General features: G+C 41.9%; 1 protein-coding gene and 1 long non-coding RNA gene across 18 annotated transcripts in view; one reads left to right on the top strand and one right to left on the bottom strand.

Annotated features, from left to right (window-relative positions):
• The window catches only part of LOC142818589 (uncharacterized), a 64,783-nt gene that overhangs the window by 26,560 nt on the left and 20,127 nt on the right, over positions 1-18,096 (top strand). The window lies entirely within an intron of this gene.
• Positions 1-18,096, bottom strand: part of MRTFB (myocardin related transcription factor B) — a 266,743-nt gene that overhangs the window by 10,494 nt on the left and 238,153 nt on the right. For 15 of the 17 annotated variants that reach the window (XM_075899337.1, XM_075899342.1, XM_075899334.1 and 12 more), the window contains 5 exons: positions 12,465-13,481; positions 11,079-11,234; positions 8,918-9,055; positions 8,442-8,579; positions 5,556-5,616 (listed from right to left, as the gene is read on the bottom strand). In XM_075899337.1, the coding sequence (XP_075755452.1) occupies positions 5,556-5,616; positions 8,442-8,579; positions 8,918-9,055; positions 11,079-11,234; positions 12,465-13,481 (1,510 nt within the window). Of the gene's footprint in view, positions 1-5,555; positions 5,617-8,441; positions 8,580-8,917; positions 9,056-9,836; positions 9,943-11,078; positions 11,235-12,464; positions 13,482-18,096 lie in introns of those variants that run through there. The other 2 variants (XM_075899344.1, XR_012896130.1) reach the window with 2 other exon arrangements.

The raw sequence follows: 18,096 nt of genomic DNA on the forward strand, positions 1-18,096 counted from the left end.
TCTCTATCCTTGCAGGCTCTGGCTATCAGTTTACAGCAATGCTGACAGCGCTGAGGTACATGTGCCTCTCCCAAACAGCCGATGCACTTCTCATACCCGTGTGACACTGGCATAAGCTCTCTGCAGACCACACATTTCTTAAAGCCCAGAGACCCAGGCATCTCTCACAAGGGGCGTACCCCCACTGTGAGAAAAACAGTTTTTTTGTTTGTCTGAAAGAACACTGAACCAGAATAGAAACTGTGAAGGGTAAAAGAAACTTGCTTTGGTAAACTAAAAAGAAGTTACACACCCTGTGAAGTAACAATTGTTCTTCGAGATGTGCCCCGTAGGTGTTCCACTCTAGGTGTCAAGTCCCGTCCTGGCGCCACGGCTCGGAGATTTTTCATAGCTGTGTTCCGCCAGCTCGCGCATGCGTGCTTCCCCAGAGCGGTGTTCGCGCCTTTGATCAGCCACGCGCGAGCCGACAACTGTCAGTTCCTTTCACCCGCTCATCTGAAAGAAACAAATAAACAATTCCGGAGTGGGGAGGAAGGGCGGGTCATGGAGCACCCACAGGGCACATCTCGAAGAACAATCGTTACTTCACAGGGTGAGTAACTTCTTTTTCTTCTCTGAGTGGCCCTGTGGGTGCTCCACTCTAGGTGACTCCGGAGCAGTACCTAGGACAGAGTTAGAGCGCTTCAGAATCAAGACTACCAGCACGATTAAGTACTGCTGTAGCCACAGAAGAGTCTGAAGCAAACTGATTGACTATAGCATAGTGCTTCATAAAAGTCACATTAGAAGACCACGTTGCTGCTCTGCAAATGTCATGAAAAGACACTCCACTCAGAAAAGCTGTGGTAGTAGCAACTGCTCTAGTAAAATGCGCCCTCGGAAGAGAAGGGAGAGGCTTCCCTCGTAGCGTGTGACACATGGATATACATGAAACTATGAGCCTCAAGATGCACTGAGAAGATAGAGGTTGTCCCCTTGAACGGTGTGCTAATGATACTATCAAGCGGTCTGTCTTCCTAAAACCAATGTCAATGTAAAATGCTAAGGATCTTCTCATATCCAATGTGTGTAGCAGCACTGCTTGCATTGAGGTATGGGGTTTAGGGAAGAAACATGGTAAAACTACCGGCTCATTTATGTGGAATTCAGAAGAAACCTGTGGAATAAATGCCAGATGGGTCCTCAATGTCACTGAATCCTTGGAAAAAACTGTATATGGAGGTGAGGCCATAAAAGCTGCTATCTCACTCTAGGACTAGATCCAAGTTCCATAGAGGTGGAGGAGGTCTCCACAGAGGATGAAGGTTCGAGAGCCCCTTCAAAAACCTTTTTGTAATAGGGTGAGCAAACAAGGAGACATCCTCATCCCTATGATGGAATGCATTAATTGCTGCCAGATGTACTTGTAGAGATGCGACTGCTAGGCCATTGTCATGCAGTTGCAAGAGGTATTCTAATATACAGGGTAGAGTTGCGCAACGAGGATCTATATTGTTATCCGCGCACCATGCTTGGAATCTGGACCACTTAACTGTATAAGCTGTTCGGGTAGACTGTTTCCTACTATGCATTAACACTTCCCTGACTCACTGAGAACAGGACTGCTTGGAGTCGGTAAACCAACAAGCATCCACTCTGTGAGGTGCAGAACTTCGGGTCTCGGATGACTGAGAGATCTGTTGTCTTGGGTCAATAAATTTGGAAGAGACAGCAGAGGATATGGTACTCTCACTGACATATGGTGGAGCATTGAGAACCAAGGCTGACAAGCTAGAAGGATTACCCGAGCTTTGTCTGTGTTGATTTTCTTGAGAACCTTGGAAATTAAGACTACTGGGGGAAAGGCATATGGTAACAACTTTCCCCAGTGGAGAAGGAAGGTGTCCCTCAGGGAATTATGTCCTATTCCGGCTCTTGAACAATAGGCGGGACATTTCGAATTGTGTTCTGTCGCGAATAAATCTATCGCCGGAAACCCCCACCGGGAAAAAATACGAGTCAGCATGTCTGTGCAAATCTTCCACTCGTGGTCGTGTGGGAAACGCCTGCTGAGAGAGTCTGCTATTAAGTTGTCGACACCTGGAAGATACGAGGCTGTTAGAATGGTGTTGTTACCACACCAATTTCATAAGCAAATGCTCTCCGCACAAAGAGAACAAGACCGGGCACCTCCTTGTCTGTTGACGTAAAACATGGTTGCCACATTGTCCTTCAAAATCCTGGTAGTTGTATTCCGAATATGTAACTGAAAATGCTTGCAAGCATGGCGCACCACTCTCAACTCGAGGACATTGATATGCAGTAGCATTTCCTGTGTCGACCATCGTCCCTGGACCATGAAACTGTCCCTGTGAACCCCCCAACCCGTTAGGGAGGCATCTGTTGTTATTTGTTTTGTTGTGGGTGATGAAACGGAACACCCATGAGAAGATTGGCCGGGTTGCCCACCACGATAGGGACTCCTGGACATACTGTGGCACCACTATTGGCCTGTGAACACTGTGCTTCGCCGGAACATAAACGGTGGCCAGCCAGTGGTGGAGGCAATGAAAACGTAACCTTGCATTCTGCTCTATGACGGTGGCAGCAGCTATATGTCCTATGAACTGTAGACAAATGCGCGTGGGAATTGTCGGAGAGAATACCACAGTATGCACCAGGTCTTTGATTACCGTAAAAAGTTCCGTTGGTAAGTATGCTCATGCCGTGGTGGAATCGAGTTGTGCATCTATAAAGACGAGGTTCTGGGACGGAACTAGTGATGACATCTTCACATTTATGAGAAGGCCCAGAGCAGCAAATGTGTTAGACAGTGTTCGAACCATATGGCATGTTTCCGTAAACGTCGTGCTTCTCATGAAGCAATCGTCCAAATAGGGGAATATTGTCACTCCCAATCTATTGCGCCAATGTCGAGCAAACGTCAAACCTCTTGTTGCAGCAGTTGCTTGTGAGAGGGGTCCCTGAAGAGGGACGAGGTAGGGGGAGTGGTAGAGGAAATAGAGAGAAAGGAGATGGAGAGGCCAGACTGCACTACCTCTAGTACCCATCTGTCCGTGATGATGTCTGACCAACAATGATAAAATGACCGTAGGCGATGGTGAAAAAGATGAAGAGTCTCGTTTTCCGTGTTGATTGTGGGCAGCTGGTTTGCATCCTCGACAGACAAGTCAAATCTGCTGCTTAGTTGATGACTGACTGGTCGAACGGCACTGTTGGGGTCATTTGTGCTGAGGACGTTGTCTAGGGCATTGATTGTCGAAGGGACGTGATTGTTGTCTGGAGAAATTAAAATCATATCTTCGTTGATAAGGGAAATAACGTCTACGTTTGAAGGAGGGTGTGTACATCCCAAGTGTACATAAAGTGGTGCATGAATCCGAAGTCGCTCTCGGCAGTGGGGACTCTCTGATGGCCGCCCCAGCAGATTGTCCAGACCCCCCAGGGGTCACTTTGGAAGCCCCTGCAGACATTGTAGCTGCTGGAGGGAGGGATTGCGCTGGAGACGGCTTTGATCGCTTTGAGCCCACTGGTCCCAGGGAAGCCGCCTTCTGCTTTTGTTCAGGGGCTTTCGTGGTTGCAGGAGGGATCGGGTCAGGCTACAATGCCTTCCTGAACATCAGCATTCTTATTTTCATCTCCTGCTCCCTCCGGGCTCTTGATGTTAATTTGTGGCAATGGGTGCACTTCTCGGGGACATGAGCTTCCCCCAGGCACCTGATGCAGGTGTCATGGCCGTCAGCCGTTGGAATGGGCTCATGGCATGCCAAACATTTTTTGAATCCCGTCGATCCAGGCATTTTCAGTACGGTTACAGATTAAATGCCTGTGTAAACCCCGCGTGAATACTCGTCAATTTCAAGTTTAACACTTTGTGCAGTGCTTTATGAGAAGCGGCTTGAGAGAAAAAAACTTTTTTTTTTGAACAGAAGAACAAAGTAACAGGAACACGACTAACACTAACAATTTTAACTATTTACAGATGTAGAAACTAACTAAAACCATTTCTGAAGAGAGAACTCAGGGAGCTCAGACCTTAGGCGGTCGAGAGGAACTGATGGTTGCCGGCTCGCACGCGACTTATCAAAGGCGCCAACGCCGCACTGGGGAAACACTCATGCGTGAGCCCGCAGAACACGGCGATGAAAAATCTCCGAGCCGCAACGCTGGGATGGGACCCGACACCTAGAGTGGAGCACCCCCGGGGCCACTAGAAGAAGAATATACAGATCTGAGGAAAGGAGAACTCTGAGGGAGAGAGTGAAGCTCCGTTCCTGACCGAGGGCGGTTGGAAGGAACTGAGCAGGGCTGGACTGTGTGCAACAGATCAAAAGCAACCAGTGCGAGCTGCTGCTCGCACATGCGCAGTCCAGAAAAACACGGCTATGCAAGTCTCCGATCCATGGCGCCGGGACGGGCCCGACACCACGAGTGGAGCACCCACGGGGACCACTCGAAGAAGAAGTATATGTTTGTAAGACTCTGGATATGGGATTGTCCTTCAATAATTATCACTAGCTGGAACCTGCTACTAAACTAAAGATACCATAGTGATAAATACCCTAGAATACTTTGAACATATTTCAACTGTTCATCTTTCCCTATTGGGGAAATAGCTGAATAGCTGGGCACTGAGTGGCTTTATTGAAATAACAGTAAACCATGCCCTGACTCAGTTTAGATACTGTAATCTGATTAAAATCTTTTAATTTTTGTTTTAAATATATTAATACAAATCTTCTTTTGTTTCACATACCTGGAAATGAGAGGTGAAACCTTAATAGCTATCTAATTACAATATACAATACTATACTACTTGTATAGTAGAGATATTTTGTTACTGTCTAAAGTAGGGATGTTAAACTATGTTTATTTTTGTAAACATGTAACTGCTGAAATTTACATGTGGGGGGAGAGGCCAGGCGGGAGCCGGTGCTCCACGGAGCTGGCACACGTGGGGAGCCAGCTTAAAAGCTGACTCCCCACGCGTACTGACTCCGGCCTGCCCCCATCCCGCACTGCTGCCTCTGTATCAGAGGTAGCAGCGTGGGGGGCAGGCAGCTTCACAGGAGCTGGTGCTCATGGGGAGTAGGAGACAGCAAGGGGGCAAGTGGTTCCATGGGAGCTAGTACGCATGATACAGAGGCAGCAGGGGAGTGTATTTATGTAACCATGTGTATTAACTGATGAACCCAGGCTTATCGATGAACCATGTACACATTAACATCCCTAGTCTAAAGCAAAAGAATCACAACTGACAGCCTTCTACAGCAGCAGTTAGGTTGGGCACAGGCATGAGTGATTATTTTCCTCGGTGCTAATAGAACTTTAGTATCTGAAGTACTTTGCCTTTAGGTAGAGTATTCTTAGAGAACTGAAGAAGAAGAATAAATGCCACAGTTGGTAGCTAAATATCCACTTGCTCCAGTGGATGTAAGTGACCACATATTCTTTCTTACTATTTTCTTCCTTTTGCATTTTAACTTTGTTCTAATTCCTGTCAGTTTTTTAAATAGTTTTGTCTATACATTACACATAATGTCAATCTGACTTACCTCCACTCTTAATGAGGATATCAAAGAGATCATCCATCTGCTGACTGTGTGCATTTGAAATCTGTAACAGAGAGTATTTCTTATAATTTCTTATTCTCAGAGGGGTATCCATGTTAGTCTGTAACTTTAAAAACAACTTTAAAAAAAACGAGTAGTCCGATAGTATCATGAGCTTTCATGGACAAAACCCACTTCTTCAGATGAGATTAATAAATGGGTTTTGTCCACAAAAGATTGTGATACAAGACATATATTTTTGTTAGTCTCTAAGGTGCTACAGGACTACTCGTTTTTTTACAAGTTATTTCTTATCATGCAGATCTCAATCCAAGATGTGACTGATGCCAGCTTCCCTCAATAACACTTAGCTTGTATTATGTTCTCTATTAAAAAAAAATGACTTCATGCTCATCAATAAAAGCTGGAATAATGCCATACTTTTAAATACTTTGAATCATAATAGATGATGGTTGTCATATATGTTATAGATTTGTCACTGAGGAAGCTAACAGAAGACCAATCAGGAAAATGCAGAAAAGCAAGGAGAAGTTTATTTAAAAAATAATACAAATAATGTTGATATATTTATAACACCTATGGTTAATGGCAGGGATGGGAAATAATTGTTGATGGGGGGGGGGGGGGTCACTCCACGAATTTGGTAAGTGGTCAAAGTCCACACTATTCCATGATATTAACGGAGGAGGTACAGGGTCTGTGATGGAGGTTGGGTGCAGAAAGGAGCTTGTGGTAAGGGACTAGGGTGCAGGAGCTGGTGTGGAGTTTGGGAGAAGGAGGAGGTTATGACCTGAGGCACAGGACTGGGGTGCAAAGTCTGGAAGGGAGTATGGGTGCAGAAGAGGTTTCTGACCTGAAGGAGTGTAGGATGCAGTTGGACCAGTGTTCCCCGTAAGCTGTGTGCTTGTGTGGCTACTCAGAAAAAATTCAAATGCTGCCCAGCTGATTATCAGAGCTTCCACAGCTAGGTTTTGTGTTTCTATTGGTGATGCATAGTCACAAATGCCTCAGTGCACATAAAATTTATTCAGCACATTGATGGAAAAAATCCAAACATGGATGGAAAAGATTAGAGGGAACATTGGTTGTGACCTGGTGCAGGGGCTTAGGTTGTGGCCTTCAGCAGGAGGGGGTTGTGACCTGGGGCAAAGGATTGAGGTGCAGGGTTTGGCATGGGGTATGGATCTGGGAGTGAGGATACAGAGGGTTTAGGCTGTGACCTGGGGTAGAGGTTCATGCGGGGGGGGGGGGGGAGGGAGGGGCACAGGTTTGGTGTGTGGGAGGGGTAGGGTGCCAGGTGCAGGCTCTGGCCAGGAGATGGTTTAGGTGACTTACTTTAGGTAGCTGCAGCCCTGCAGCCCAATGGGACCCTTAAGCAGGCTCCTTGCCTGCCACGCCCCTGCTCGCTGCTGCAAACAGCTGGCTTTGGTGACCATAAACATCTCACTTGCTGCGTACTATGTCCCCCCTGGGGAATAAGCATGACCCAGATAGTTCCAGCCAGTGGGAGCTGTGAGATTGTGCTGGGGATGATGGCAGAAAATGCCTTCTCTCCTCCCCCACCAATGTCCCACTATGTCGGACACACATAGTTCCTGCAGCCAGACACTTTGAGTGGCATTTGGGACACAGGAGGCCGGGTGTTTGCCCAAGGCTCCTATTGGGGTTTGAAAGACTGGATCTGACCCATGGACTGTATGTTGATACCTCTTCAAACAGTGGCTTCTTCTATCATATAAGCACCAGCCAAGATTTGTGGGTGGTCTACTGGTTATAAATTTATTTTTAAAAAATAGAGATGAGATGTCTATAGTAATTATTACAATGAAATAGAAACAAACCAGAAGAGCATCTTCTCTTGCAACTGTTTTGAAGTCTCCTTATTGCCAACATGAATTACGTCATGGTGATACTTTAAGGCCCACTCTCCAACATGCCTCATAATAATTTCACAAAGAAATACAAACAATGGAAAGAAATAAACTGTATACTTTTCACTTGGTCATTTCAAGGTATCAAGGGTCAGACAAACTCTTTAAGAGCTGAAGAGCATCATTCGAAGGATAGTTATTGCTAGCTAGGTAACAAGGTATCAGACTTGATTTATGAGTTAACTAAGATTCTTAGTATCACACATTAATAATTTCCATCCAGCTAATATACAGCGAAACAATCAATATTTAGTAGATTTGAAATAATTGTCTCTAAAGAATAAATTCTGTTAACAGAATCATGAAAAACCCAGCCCTGGGAGTGAAGATCAATATATATATCTAAATATCAACAGGGTAAGTCCAAGCAATGGAGTGCATACAGGGAAATCTTGGCATTCAGACCAATAATAATCTATGTTAAAAGGGGAAAAAGGATCTGATAGGGTATGTCTACACTACAGCGCTAATTCAAACTAACTTAGTTCGAATTAGTTAATTCGAACTAAGCTAATTCGAACTAACGCATCTAGAACTAAAAACTAGTTCGAATTAGCGTTTTGCTAATTCGAACTAGCATGTCCACATTAAATGGACCCTGAACCAGGCTTAAGGATGGCCGGAAGCAGTGCCGGCAGGGCATCTGGTGTTGGCCAGAGTGGCCACCAGGGAAACCTGGGAAGCCTTAGCCTCCCACTAGTTCGAATTAAGGGTCTACACAGCCCTTAATTCGGACTAGCTAGTTCGAACTAGGCTTAATCCTCGTAAAATGAGGTTTACCTAGTTAGAACTAAGCGCTCCGCTAGTTCGAATTAAATTCGAACTAGCGGAGCGCTAGTGTAGCGCCTATTAAAGTTAGTTCGAACTAACATCCGTTAGTTCGAACTAACTCTGTAGTGTAGACATACCCATAGTTATTTTCCCTTATTTTGCCTACCTCTTGTTGACATGCCTGCATATTGCGGGTCTGTTTTATGGCCTCTTCATAACGTGGAGGGTCTTTTGTCTTGGTTCCTGGATTGCTGAATAGAGAGTGTTGTATGATATATGGTTGGGACTCAGCTGGTGAGTGAGGCTGTGTGAAACAACAACATAATGGACAAACAAGTTTAGCACATAGGTAAAATAAGCTATTCTTAAGGGAATTAGCTATATAAATATTAGATCTCCACTAGTTCTCCAGTCAGATAACTATCTAGTTAAAAGTTATCACATACTATATGTCTCATAGGCGTAGCTGTGTTAGTCTGTAACTGAAAAAAACATTTTACGTTTTTTTACACACTAGATTATACATTGTATGTATTCTATATGTAAAAAATTCATATTCACTCAAAACTAATTCCTCATGCTTACATTTTCTTAATAAAAAATGTAGCAACATTCTTGTGGAGAAGAGTTAGCTAATCTTACCTTATCAGGTCCATTTTGCACTGAGGAAACCTGGTTCTTTCCAGCATCAGGACTAGTGTTTGATTTCTTATTGATAAAAGGCTGTTGTAGTGGATTTTGATAGGGAAATACTGTATTTGATGTATTAGGTGGGAAAACCTGTCAAAGATTTAATATTTTGTCAACAGCTAATATTTTTATATTCACAAAGATGGTTAAACAACATTATTAAAATCATTATGGAAATTAACAGTTATTATGCTTTCTTTCTTTTGTATTTGTTTGCTAAACTTCTACACAGGAAAGTGTTTTTTCTATAACTACAGTACTTGTCTGCATTTTTCAGGGAATCAGGCAAATGAGCCTGGAGCAACTGTCAGCATTGCAGTTCCTAGAAAGAGGCTCTGACTCTGTGAAGTTAAGCCTTCACTCACCTGAAGTTTATAGAGGGGTAGCCAGGTTGGTCTATAAGTTTAAAAACAATGAGCAGTCCTGTGGCACCTTAGAAACTAAGAAATTTATTAGGTCATGAGCTTGTGTGTGTAAAATCCACTTCATCAGATGAGTTGGAGTGGAAATTACAGAATCCAGGGTATATATAACAGCAAAAAGAAGTTACTTGTCCATTGCAGGACCAGTATTAATCGCATGTCTATATCACATGCTATGAATGAGACACATCTAGCCTGACTTAATGTTGCAAGTCACAATTGACAGGAAACTTCTTTTGCTGTTATATATATATATATGCACTCTGGATTCTTTAATTTCCACTCTAATTCATCTGATGCAGTGGATTTTACACACAAAAGCTCATGATCTAATAAAATGTTAGTCTCCGAGGTGCCATAAGATTGCTTCTTGTTTCTGAATGTATAATAAACTGCTTCAGTCTGCCTGAAGAGTCTGACAAATAACTTTTGCTGAAAATTATACTTACAAAAATCTAAACTGCTTTCATCTCTGATTTTCCAGGAAGCACATGATCTAATAATGTTGTTCTTAGAGACAAATGGTTTCTGGCACATGAGAATGGAATAGTTCTTCTGAAGGCATAAAACAATTTAAAATAATATCATCACCTAGTGGCCAACCAATAAAGCACAATAGTACTAATTTCTGATTAAAACTAGTTCTTAGACAGATATAAAATCCTAGTGAATATCTATTAAAAATAGATGTCACATTAAGGGCTCCTTTTTGTAAATCAGGATTATCAAACCTACATAAATACAGTGAAGTCTATCCCTTTCAGGTAAAAAAAAAAATCTTATTTGAGAAGGTTAGCTGGTATTTGAGCACAATCAAAAGAAATAGAAAAATGGGAATAACATTTTATCCCATCAGTACAGTAATATGTGCTGTATAACAAATAAAATAGCTAGTACTAATATAGTAATTTTCTTTCATAATACTTATGTTATTAAAGTTTAAGGCCCATCAGCCCCTTTTTCCACATAGGGAAAATATGGTGCAAAGAGAAAGTTAGTGTCTAGATCCAGAAAGCTGACAGAGTCAGCAGTACAATCCCTAAAATATAAGTACCCTCAGGTGCAGTGGAATCCACAGACCCAAGTTACATACCAAGGAGCAGGATTCACACAAGATGTCATACTAAGCAGGAAGCTGCCTAAACTAGACAACAGAAAATGTCTGAAAGGGGCATGGTCTAAGTCTTGGGCCCTACAGGGAGCTGGGAACCTAACTGTGGGCTAGGGGGAGGTGCTTCCCTCCACTGTGAATTCACACCCCTGTGGATACATAGCCTGGGCATTAGCCAGATCTGGCTTTGGTGCCTTTCTTACAAAAAAAAGAAGGAAATTCATCCCTCATATGTTCTTTAGCTCAGTGTCTCCAGCTGTCACTGTTATATGGGAGACTTTGGTTCAAATTCCCAGACACTAATTTGAAACAGAATTTCCCATCACCAAGGTATATCATACGGGATCAGTCTCTCAATCTCTCCCATAGAAACTGTTCAGCAGAGCCTGGAAGCTGAGTTTCCCAAATGGGCACCCTAGTAACTAGGCAAAAGAATCATTGTTTCTAGTCCACTGCATATTTCAGTATCCAGTAAACCATGTTGTCTGACTTAGAAAGGCTATTTCAGCAAATGGTAACAAGTGCTTCAAATTACAGTATATACTAATTTCACATTTATATCTCCTCAGTAGTCACAAACCTTTCTTATCTGTTGGGCCTGACTGAGCACATAGTGTGTGACAGTATTTTGTTTTAATGGTCGACCATGCATCTGTGGTGCTGTCTGAACTAAACCAGAAGAAGAAACAGGTGCAGATACTTGCGATGAAGCCTGAATTCCTGCTTGTGACTGAGCCTAAAGAGAAATTAGATTTACACAATGACATTTAACGTTTTCGCTATTTACAATTTAGTTATGGCATAATCAATAATTCTCAACAGTAATAATGTACAATAGTCAAGAAATCACACTGTTTGAATATTGTTTCAGATTTCACAAAACTATGCAGCACAATACTTGAGTACATGAAAGTAAAATAGAAGTAGATGGGCAAACAGTTGAACTTTGGAAAAAAAAAATCCCAATACACATTTTACAAACAAACATACACGTTTTGCAAATGACCGCATTTCAAGTTATATGCTGTGATCCAGCATAGATCAGAAAATCTAAATAAGATACTTCTGAGAACCCCCTTTTTATACACCTGTTTCTTGAAACTTAAATGTAAGGTAACCCTGGCCTATCACCCTTCCATCTGCTTAATCTCCAGGCAGGGTAATTACCAAGGACATTTTAAAAAAAATCTCTGCTAGAATGCACAAAATGGACTCAAGAAAATGCCTGGCTTTGGGAAAAGAAGCTAACTGAAAAGGTTGGCTCTTGATAGTTTCCACTCAAGTTAATGCATTGTGCAATAAGTCTATTTTTACAATTATTAAGCATACTAGAAGATTTTCTCAGTGTTTCTTGGGTCCGTAACTCAAATAAGTTTTGTTTTTCTTCATTTAAATAATTGTACTTGAGTTGGGGTGGAGATGAGGGGTTCAGTATGCAGGCTGCCCCAGAGAGAGGACAACCCCAGCCTTCTCTCACTGTAACAGCTTGGGGCCAGGCGGATAAACTCTCTGAAATATATATATATATATAAAATAGATAGCTGTCCCTTTCTCCGCTCTTGCCAGCCAATGGGGTTATAGCTGACCTGGTCCCCATCTCTGGTCCCTTGCTGCCCCCCTGTGGCCATTCTACAGTATAACTCCATCCTGCTAGGCTCCTCCCTTTCCATGTTATGATAAATAATTGAATTCCAGACACATCCCATTGTCCTGACACCACCAAACCCTGACATTTCTTTAAGTTATGAGAAGAGAAACCTGCATTCCAAATTTGATGTCTTAGCTTTTACCATTAAGTAGGAGTTCTTGAACAAACAGACTCACAGACGGATGGACACAGAGACACACAAACTCTCCAAAATATATAGTAGATAAATAATACTTTTCTACTCTGTATATAAAAAGGAGTAGCATTGTTGACAATCATAATGGGCAATTTAAATGATTAAAATTAGAGAAAACATACCTGTAGCTTTATATTTCCCACTGGTAGTTGCACTGACGTGGCTGAATTAGTTCCCTGGATAGACAGTGGGAGTAGCAACTGTGTTGTTCCATGGGTAGTTAGTAAAGCTTGAGGCTGGGCAACAACTGCTGTTTGTGGCTGCCTCTGGGAACTCACATAGAGTTGAGAGATTACATTCTGTGGCTCAGCTTTGGCTAAAGGCACCTCCTGCTTGATAATGACAGCCTTTTTAGCAACTAGGTTCTGGCCACCTGTAGACACTGGCTGTCCTAAAGGCTGGCTAGCTACAGATACTGCTTGTCTTGGACTAAAACAATCAGTAAGAGTGTTTTCATCTTTGATAGCAGAATTTAATTGTTTTTGATCCAAAGTAGTTATAGAGTCAGCAGGAGATTGGGATTGCTGCTGCTGACTCCGTTTTTCAACCTCCAGTTGCATTTTCAGTATTTCCACAAGTTTCTGTTCTTGTTCCAGTTTCCGTTTGAGCTCTTCAATCTGCTTCTCTTTTTCTTGAAGCTTGCGGTCCTTTTCTGCTGCATCAAGCTCCATGCTCGAGATGCTTGCACTGGTGTGAGTCAGAGTATCTTCATTAACAGTCACTTTTACAGGTGAAGTACTTAAGAACTGGGATGGTGACATCATGGTCATCATTTCCGTGAAAGTATCTGTCATATTAGTGTCATCTGTGCTTAGACTTGATTGTTCAGAAGGAGATGGTGAATTAGACAATGGGGAACTAATGCTTTCAGTATGCGCTAACTTGAAGCCAGTTGCAGCAGACGATGTTTCTGAAGGAAAACTCCCCATTGATTTATTTAATGCTGTAACAGAGAATGCCACAGTTACCTCCCCTGTGTTACTAGTGACACCAGTAGAAGTGGTTATTGCAACCACATTATTAGTATTGATACCATTATTGTTAAGATCTTGGTAGGATTTCAGGCGCTCAATAAGATCTGTTTTAGTTCCAGACACTGGCAATCCCCTTAACTTCAACTCCATCTTCAGTTCAGCTACCTGAGGAGAAAATAAGATTTAGTATTAAAAACAGAACAAACAGCATGTTGTTTTACTTACACTGCATTCTGCTAAAATAACTTCCTTTTTAACATATCTCCTATTCATTATAGTCTAGAGAGATTCTTTATAGCAACATTTATGTAAAAATATCTATATGAACATGTTATTTATGGTTTGGTGGAAAGCCATTGTTATTGTTGTACAATGGACAAACATTTCAGATAACTCTGTAAGCACACTGCATACTTCTTTAACAAAAACAAAACTCATCTGTGAAATATGAAAGTACATAATCTCTTCACTTTGGACTGAATACTTCTGAAACAAATCTATAGTGTCTGATAAATTTGCACATTAACGGCGTGAAAACACAAAATTTGGCATGCTGAGTCACTTCCTTATGTCAGCATGAGGCAAGATTATTGGACCTATTGTTTCAGAAATTTATCAGGGGGATTGGATGACTCGGTGCATTAGTTACCATTAGTTAGAAATTGACTAAATATTACCATAGGCCACCTGGGTTTCTTTCACAAGAGTGAAAAGCATAATGAATTTAGCTATCTAACTTCTGATGGGGAGAGCCCTGGATTTTCCAATCGACTAAGCTCATACTCACTGGAGGTAAATTATGTACAGAAGGAGCAAGTTAATAAGTATGTGTTTTATATAATTCTTGCCATCAAAATTTGTATTTAGAAATAAAGGGTTACTTACCCAACAGTAGCTGTGGTATTCACATCATTCCACTCTTGGTGCACATGCACCTCATGTGCAAAAGACCATATTCTTTTGGCTAACAGTGTCTGTTAGGGCCACACCTGTACCCTAACTGCCCCCCCCCCCAACTGAGTGCATACAGGAAAAGTAGGCCCATCTGTCCCTCAATTCCTTCACCAATTCCACAGGAGAAGAACTCTGTATTCACAGGAAAGTATAATGGGGTGTGGAATCTGCATGACAACACAACTCAAAGAAGAACAGCTACTGCTAGATGACACTCTTTAGGTGAGTGTTTGTACACATAGATTCCCTTTTTGGTGACTAACAAGCAGTTTTCTGATTGGTTGGTACTGGGTACTAGGAATCCTACTTAAATAATGACTGTAGGAGAACCCTAGAAAAATTGCCATCCAATTCCTGGAAGCCAGTGTTAAAAAATAGTGGCTTGTAAATGTGTGCAGTAAATCCTGTGTAGATGTTCAATATATTTCAAATACGGGCCCTGGGCTGAGATGCAATGGAACGCTGCATCCCACCTCCCACCCCTCACCTTGGGTGGCAGGTTTTCCTCTGTCTGGGGTAAAAACCCCTGCGCTTGTTGGTTCTCTGCCAAAGCAAGGAGCCCTGTCCCCTGCTCAGCCTGAGGATAGGTCTGAGCTGCTGAACTGTTTGTACTGATTACAGCCTCACCCTGACCAAAGACCTGGGCTTATAAACTGCTGCTCAACCTGTGGCCAGGTCTGAGTCCTTAACTGTTTGTTTGTTGCCCTGCCCTGCCCCAGGGCCTGGGCTTGTAGACTACTGATCAACCTGCAGGCAAGTCTGAGCCCTTAAACTGTTTGTCTATCGCCCCAACCTGCCCATGGGCTTGGCTTTATAAACTGTTGCTCAGCCTGCAGCCAGGTCTGAGCCCTTAAACTATCTATCGCCCCACGCTAATCTAGGGCCTGGGTTTATGGAGTGCTGCTCAGCCTGCAGAGAGATCTGAGCCCTTAACTGTTTTCATATCCTGCCCTAGGCAAGGGATGGGTCATTCAACTATTGCTCGTCCCAAAGAAGGCCTGTGAACTGCTGCATGGGCCTGAGCCCTAGGACTTTTGATTACCTCACCGTGAGCTAGGGCCCAGGTACTTGGGCTATAAGCTGGAGCCCCCCCTAGACTAAGGCAGGCCAGCCCTGCAGCAGGGCCTGACAGGCCTACCAACTGGTTGGAATGCAGTGTAGCGAGGCAACATGGCCTCCCTCCAAACTGCTACCAGTACAGAAACTAACAGATTTATTAGGGCATAAGCTTTTGTGGGTAAAAAACCCACTTCATCAGATGAATTGGAGTGGAAGTTACAGAAGCAGGAGTGTGTGTGTGTGTATATATATCTATATATATATGGAAGAAGTTTCTTGTGTTAATGAGCTAATCAAGTCAGAGTGGAAATAGGTCACATCTCCACACCAAATGCTGTAAATGACCCACTTTAGTTTTCTGACTCCTCGTTTTTGTGTGATATGAATCATGAGGCAATGTGTCCTAGAAACTGAGACGTGTTATTTGGAATCCCTGGGGAGATAGGAAACTACATTTACTATATCAACTATTCTATTAGATAAAGGTTTAAGTAGGGCATTCATTGCACAGAAAAGCAGATACTGCAAGGGTGTTGTCTGACTGCCATGGGTAGTAAGAAGGAACTTAGGGATTGCTGAGTCTGTTCTGCCCTTTGTGCCCTCAGGTGTGAGCTGCAGAGGCACTTCACGTGCAGAAATGGTCTCGAAGGACACTGCTAACCAATAGGATAAAACAGTTACCTTTGGTAACTGTTGTTCTTTGAGATGTGTCGCCCATATCTATTCCAATTAGGTGTGCGCAGGATAGTGATAGTGACTGTGAAATGCTAAGGGAGATTAGAGGCTATAAAAATAAATAACTCAATAATGACTACTCCTATATTGGCTGGACACACACCAACGCAGAACAGGAAGCAGAGATAAAGTTTTTTGACACCTTAAATAACTGCTTCTTGGAGCAGCTAGAACCCACAAGAGGCGAGGTGATTCTTAATTTAGTCCTGGCCCGCTTGAAAATAGTGAGCATACTATAATTAAATTTAACATCCTTGTGGTGGGAAAAACACCACAGCAGCCTAACACTATGACATTTAATTTCAGAAAGGTGAACTACATAAAATCAAGGAAGTTAGTTAAACAGAAATTAAAAGGTACAGTGGCAAAAGTAAAATTCCTGCAGGCTGCTTGGAAACTTTTCAAAGACACCATAATATAGGCTCAACTTAAATGTATGCCCAAATTAAAAAAACACAGGAAGAAAACCAAAAAAGTGCTACTGTTGCTTAACAACCCAGTAAAAGAAGCTGTGAGAGATAAAAAGGCGTAGTTTAAAAAGTAGAAGTTAAATCCTAGTGAAGAAAATAGAAAGAAACATAAAGTCTATCCAATGAAGTGTAAAAATATAATTAGGAAGGCCCAAAAGGAATTTGAAGAGCTATCTAAAAACTTAGAAAGTAAAAGCAATTTTTTTTAAGGCTATCAGAAACAGGAAGCCTTCTAAACAATTGGACGATAGAGATTCTAAAGGTGCACTAAAGGATGATAAGATCATTGCAGAGAATTTAAATTAATACTTTGTTTCAGCGTTGACAGTTGAGGAGGTGAGGGAGAGTCCCAATGTGAGCCATTTTTTTAAGTGATTATTTGAGGAATTGTTCCAGATTGAGGTGTCATTAGAGGAAGTTGTGGAAAAAATTAATAAACTTAACAGTAACAAGTCACTAGGATTGGATGACACTCACCCAACATTTCAGAAAAAACTCAAAATGTGAAATTGCTGAACTATTAACTATGTTTTGTAACCTAGCCTTTAAATAATCTTCTGTAAAAGTGACTGGAGGATAGTTAATGAAATGACAAATTTTTAAAAGGGCTCTAGAAGTGATCCTAGCAATTACAGGGTGATAAGTCTAACCTCAGTACTGGGCAAATTGGTTGAAACTAAAGTAAAGAACAGAACTGTCAAACACATAGATGAACATATTTTGTTGGGGAAAACTCAACATGGTTTCTATAAAGGAAAAATCATGCCTTACCAATCTACTAGAATTCTTTGAGGGAGTCAATAAGCATATGGACAAAGGGGATCCAGTAGATATCATGTACTTAGATTTCCAGAAAGCATTTTACAAGATCCCTCACCAGGCTCTTAAGCAAAATAAACTGTCATGGGATAAAAGGGAAGATCTTCACATGAATTGATGACTGATTTAAAGATAGGAAACAAGGGGGAAGAATAAATAGTCAGTTTTCAGACTGGAGAGAGGTAACTAGTAGTTTCCCCCACGAGTTCATGCTGGGACCAATCATGTTCAACATATTCATAAATGATCTGAAGAGAGGGGTAAACAATGAGATTACAAAATTTGCAGGTGACACCAAACTGCTGAAGATAGTTAAGTCCAAAGCAGACTGTAAAGAGCTTCAAAAAGCTCCAAAAACGAAGTGACTGGGCAGCAAAATGGCAGATGAATTTTAATGCTGATAAATGCAAAGTAATGAAAAAATAATCCGAACTATATGTATAAAATAATGGGGACTAATTTAGTTGTTACACTCAAGAGAAAGATCTTGGAATCACTGTGGATAGTTCTGTGAAAACATACACTCAGTGCAGTAGCTGTCAGAAAAGCAAATAAGAATGTTAAAAATAATTTAAAAAGGGATAGATAATAAAACAGAGACTATCTTATTGCCTCTATATAAATCCATAGTACACCCACATCTTGAATATTGCATGTAGGTGTAGTCACCTCATCTCAAGAAAGAGATCTTGGCACTGGAAAAAGTTCAGAAAAGAGCAGCAAGAATGATTAGGGTATTGAAC

This window comes from Pelodiscus sinensis, chromosome 16, assembly GCF_049634645.1.
Source record: "Pelodiscus sinensis isolate JC-2024 chromosome 16, ASM4963464v1, whole genome shotgun sequence".
In the NCBI taxonomy this organism is placed as follows: Eukaryota; Metazoa; Chordata; order Testudines; family Trionychidae; genus Pelodiscus; species Pelodiscus sinensis.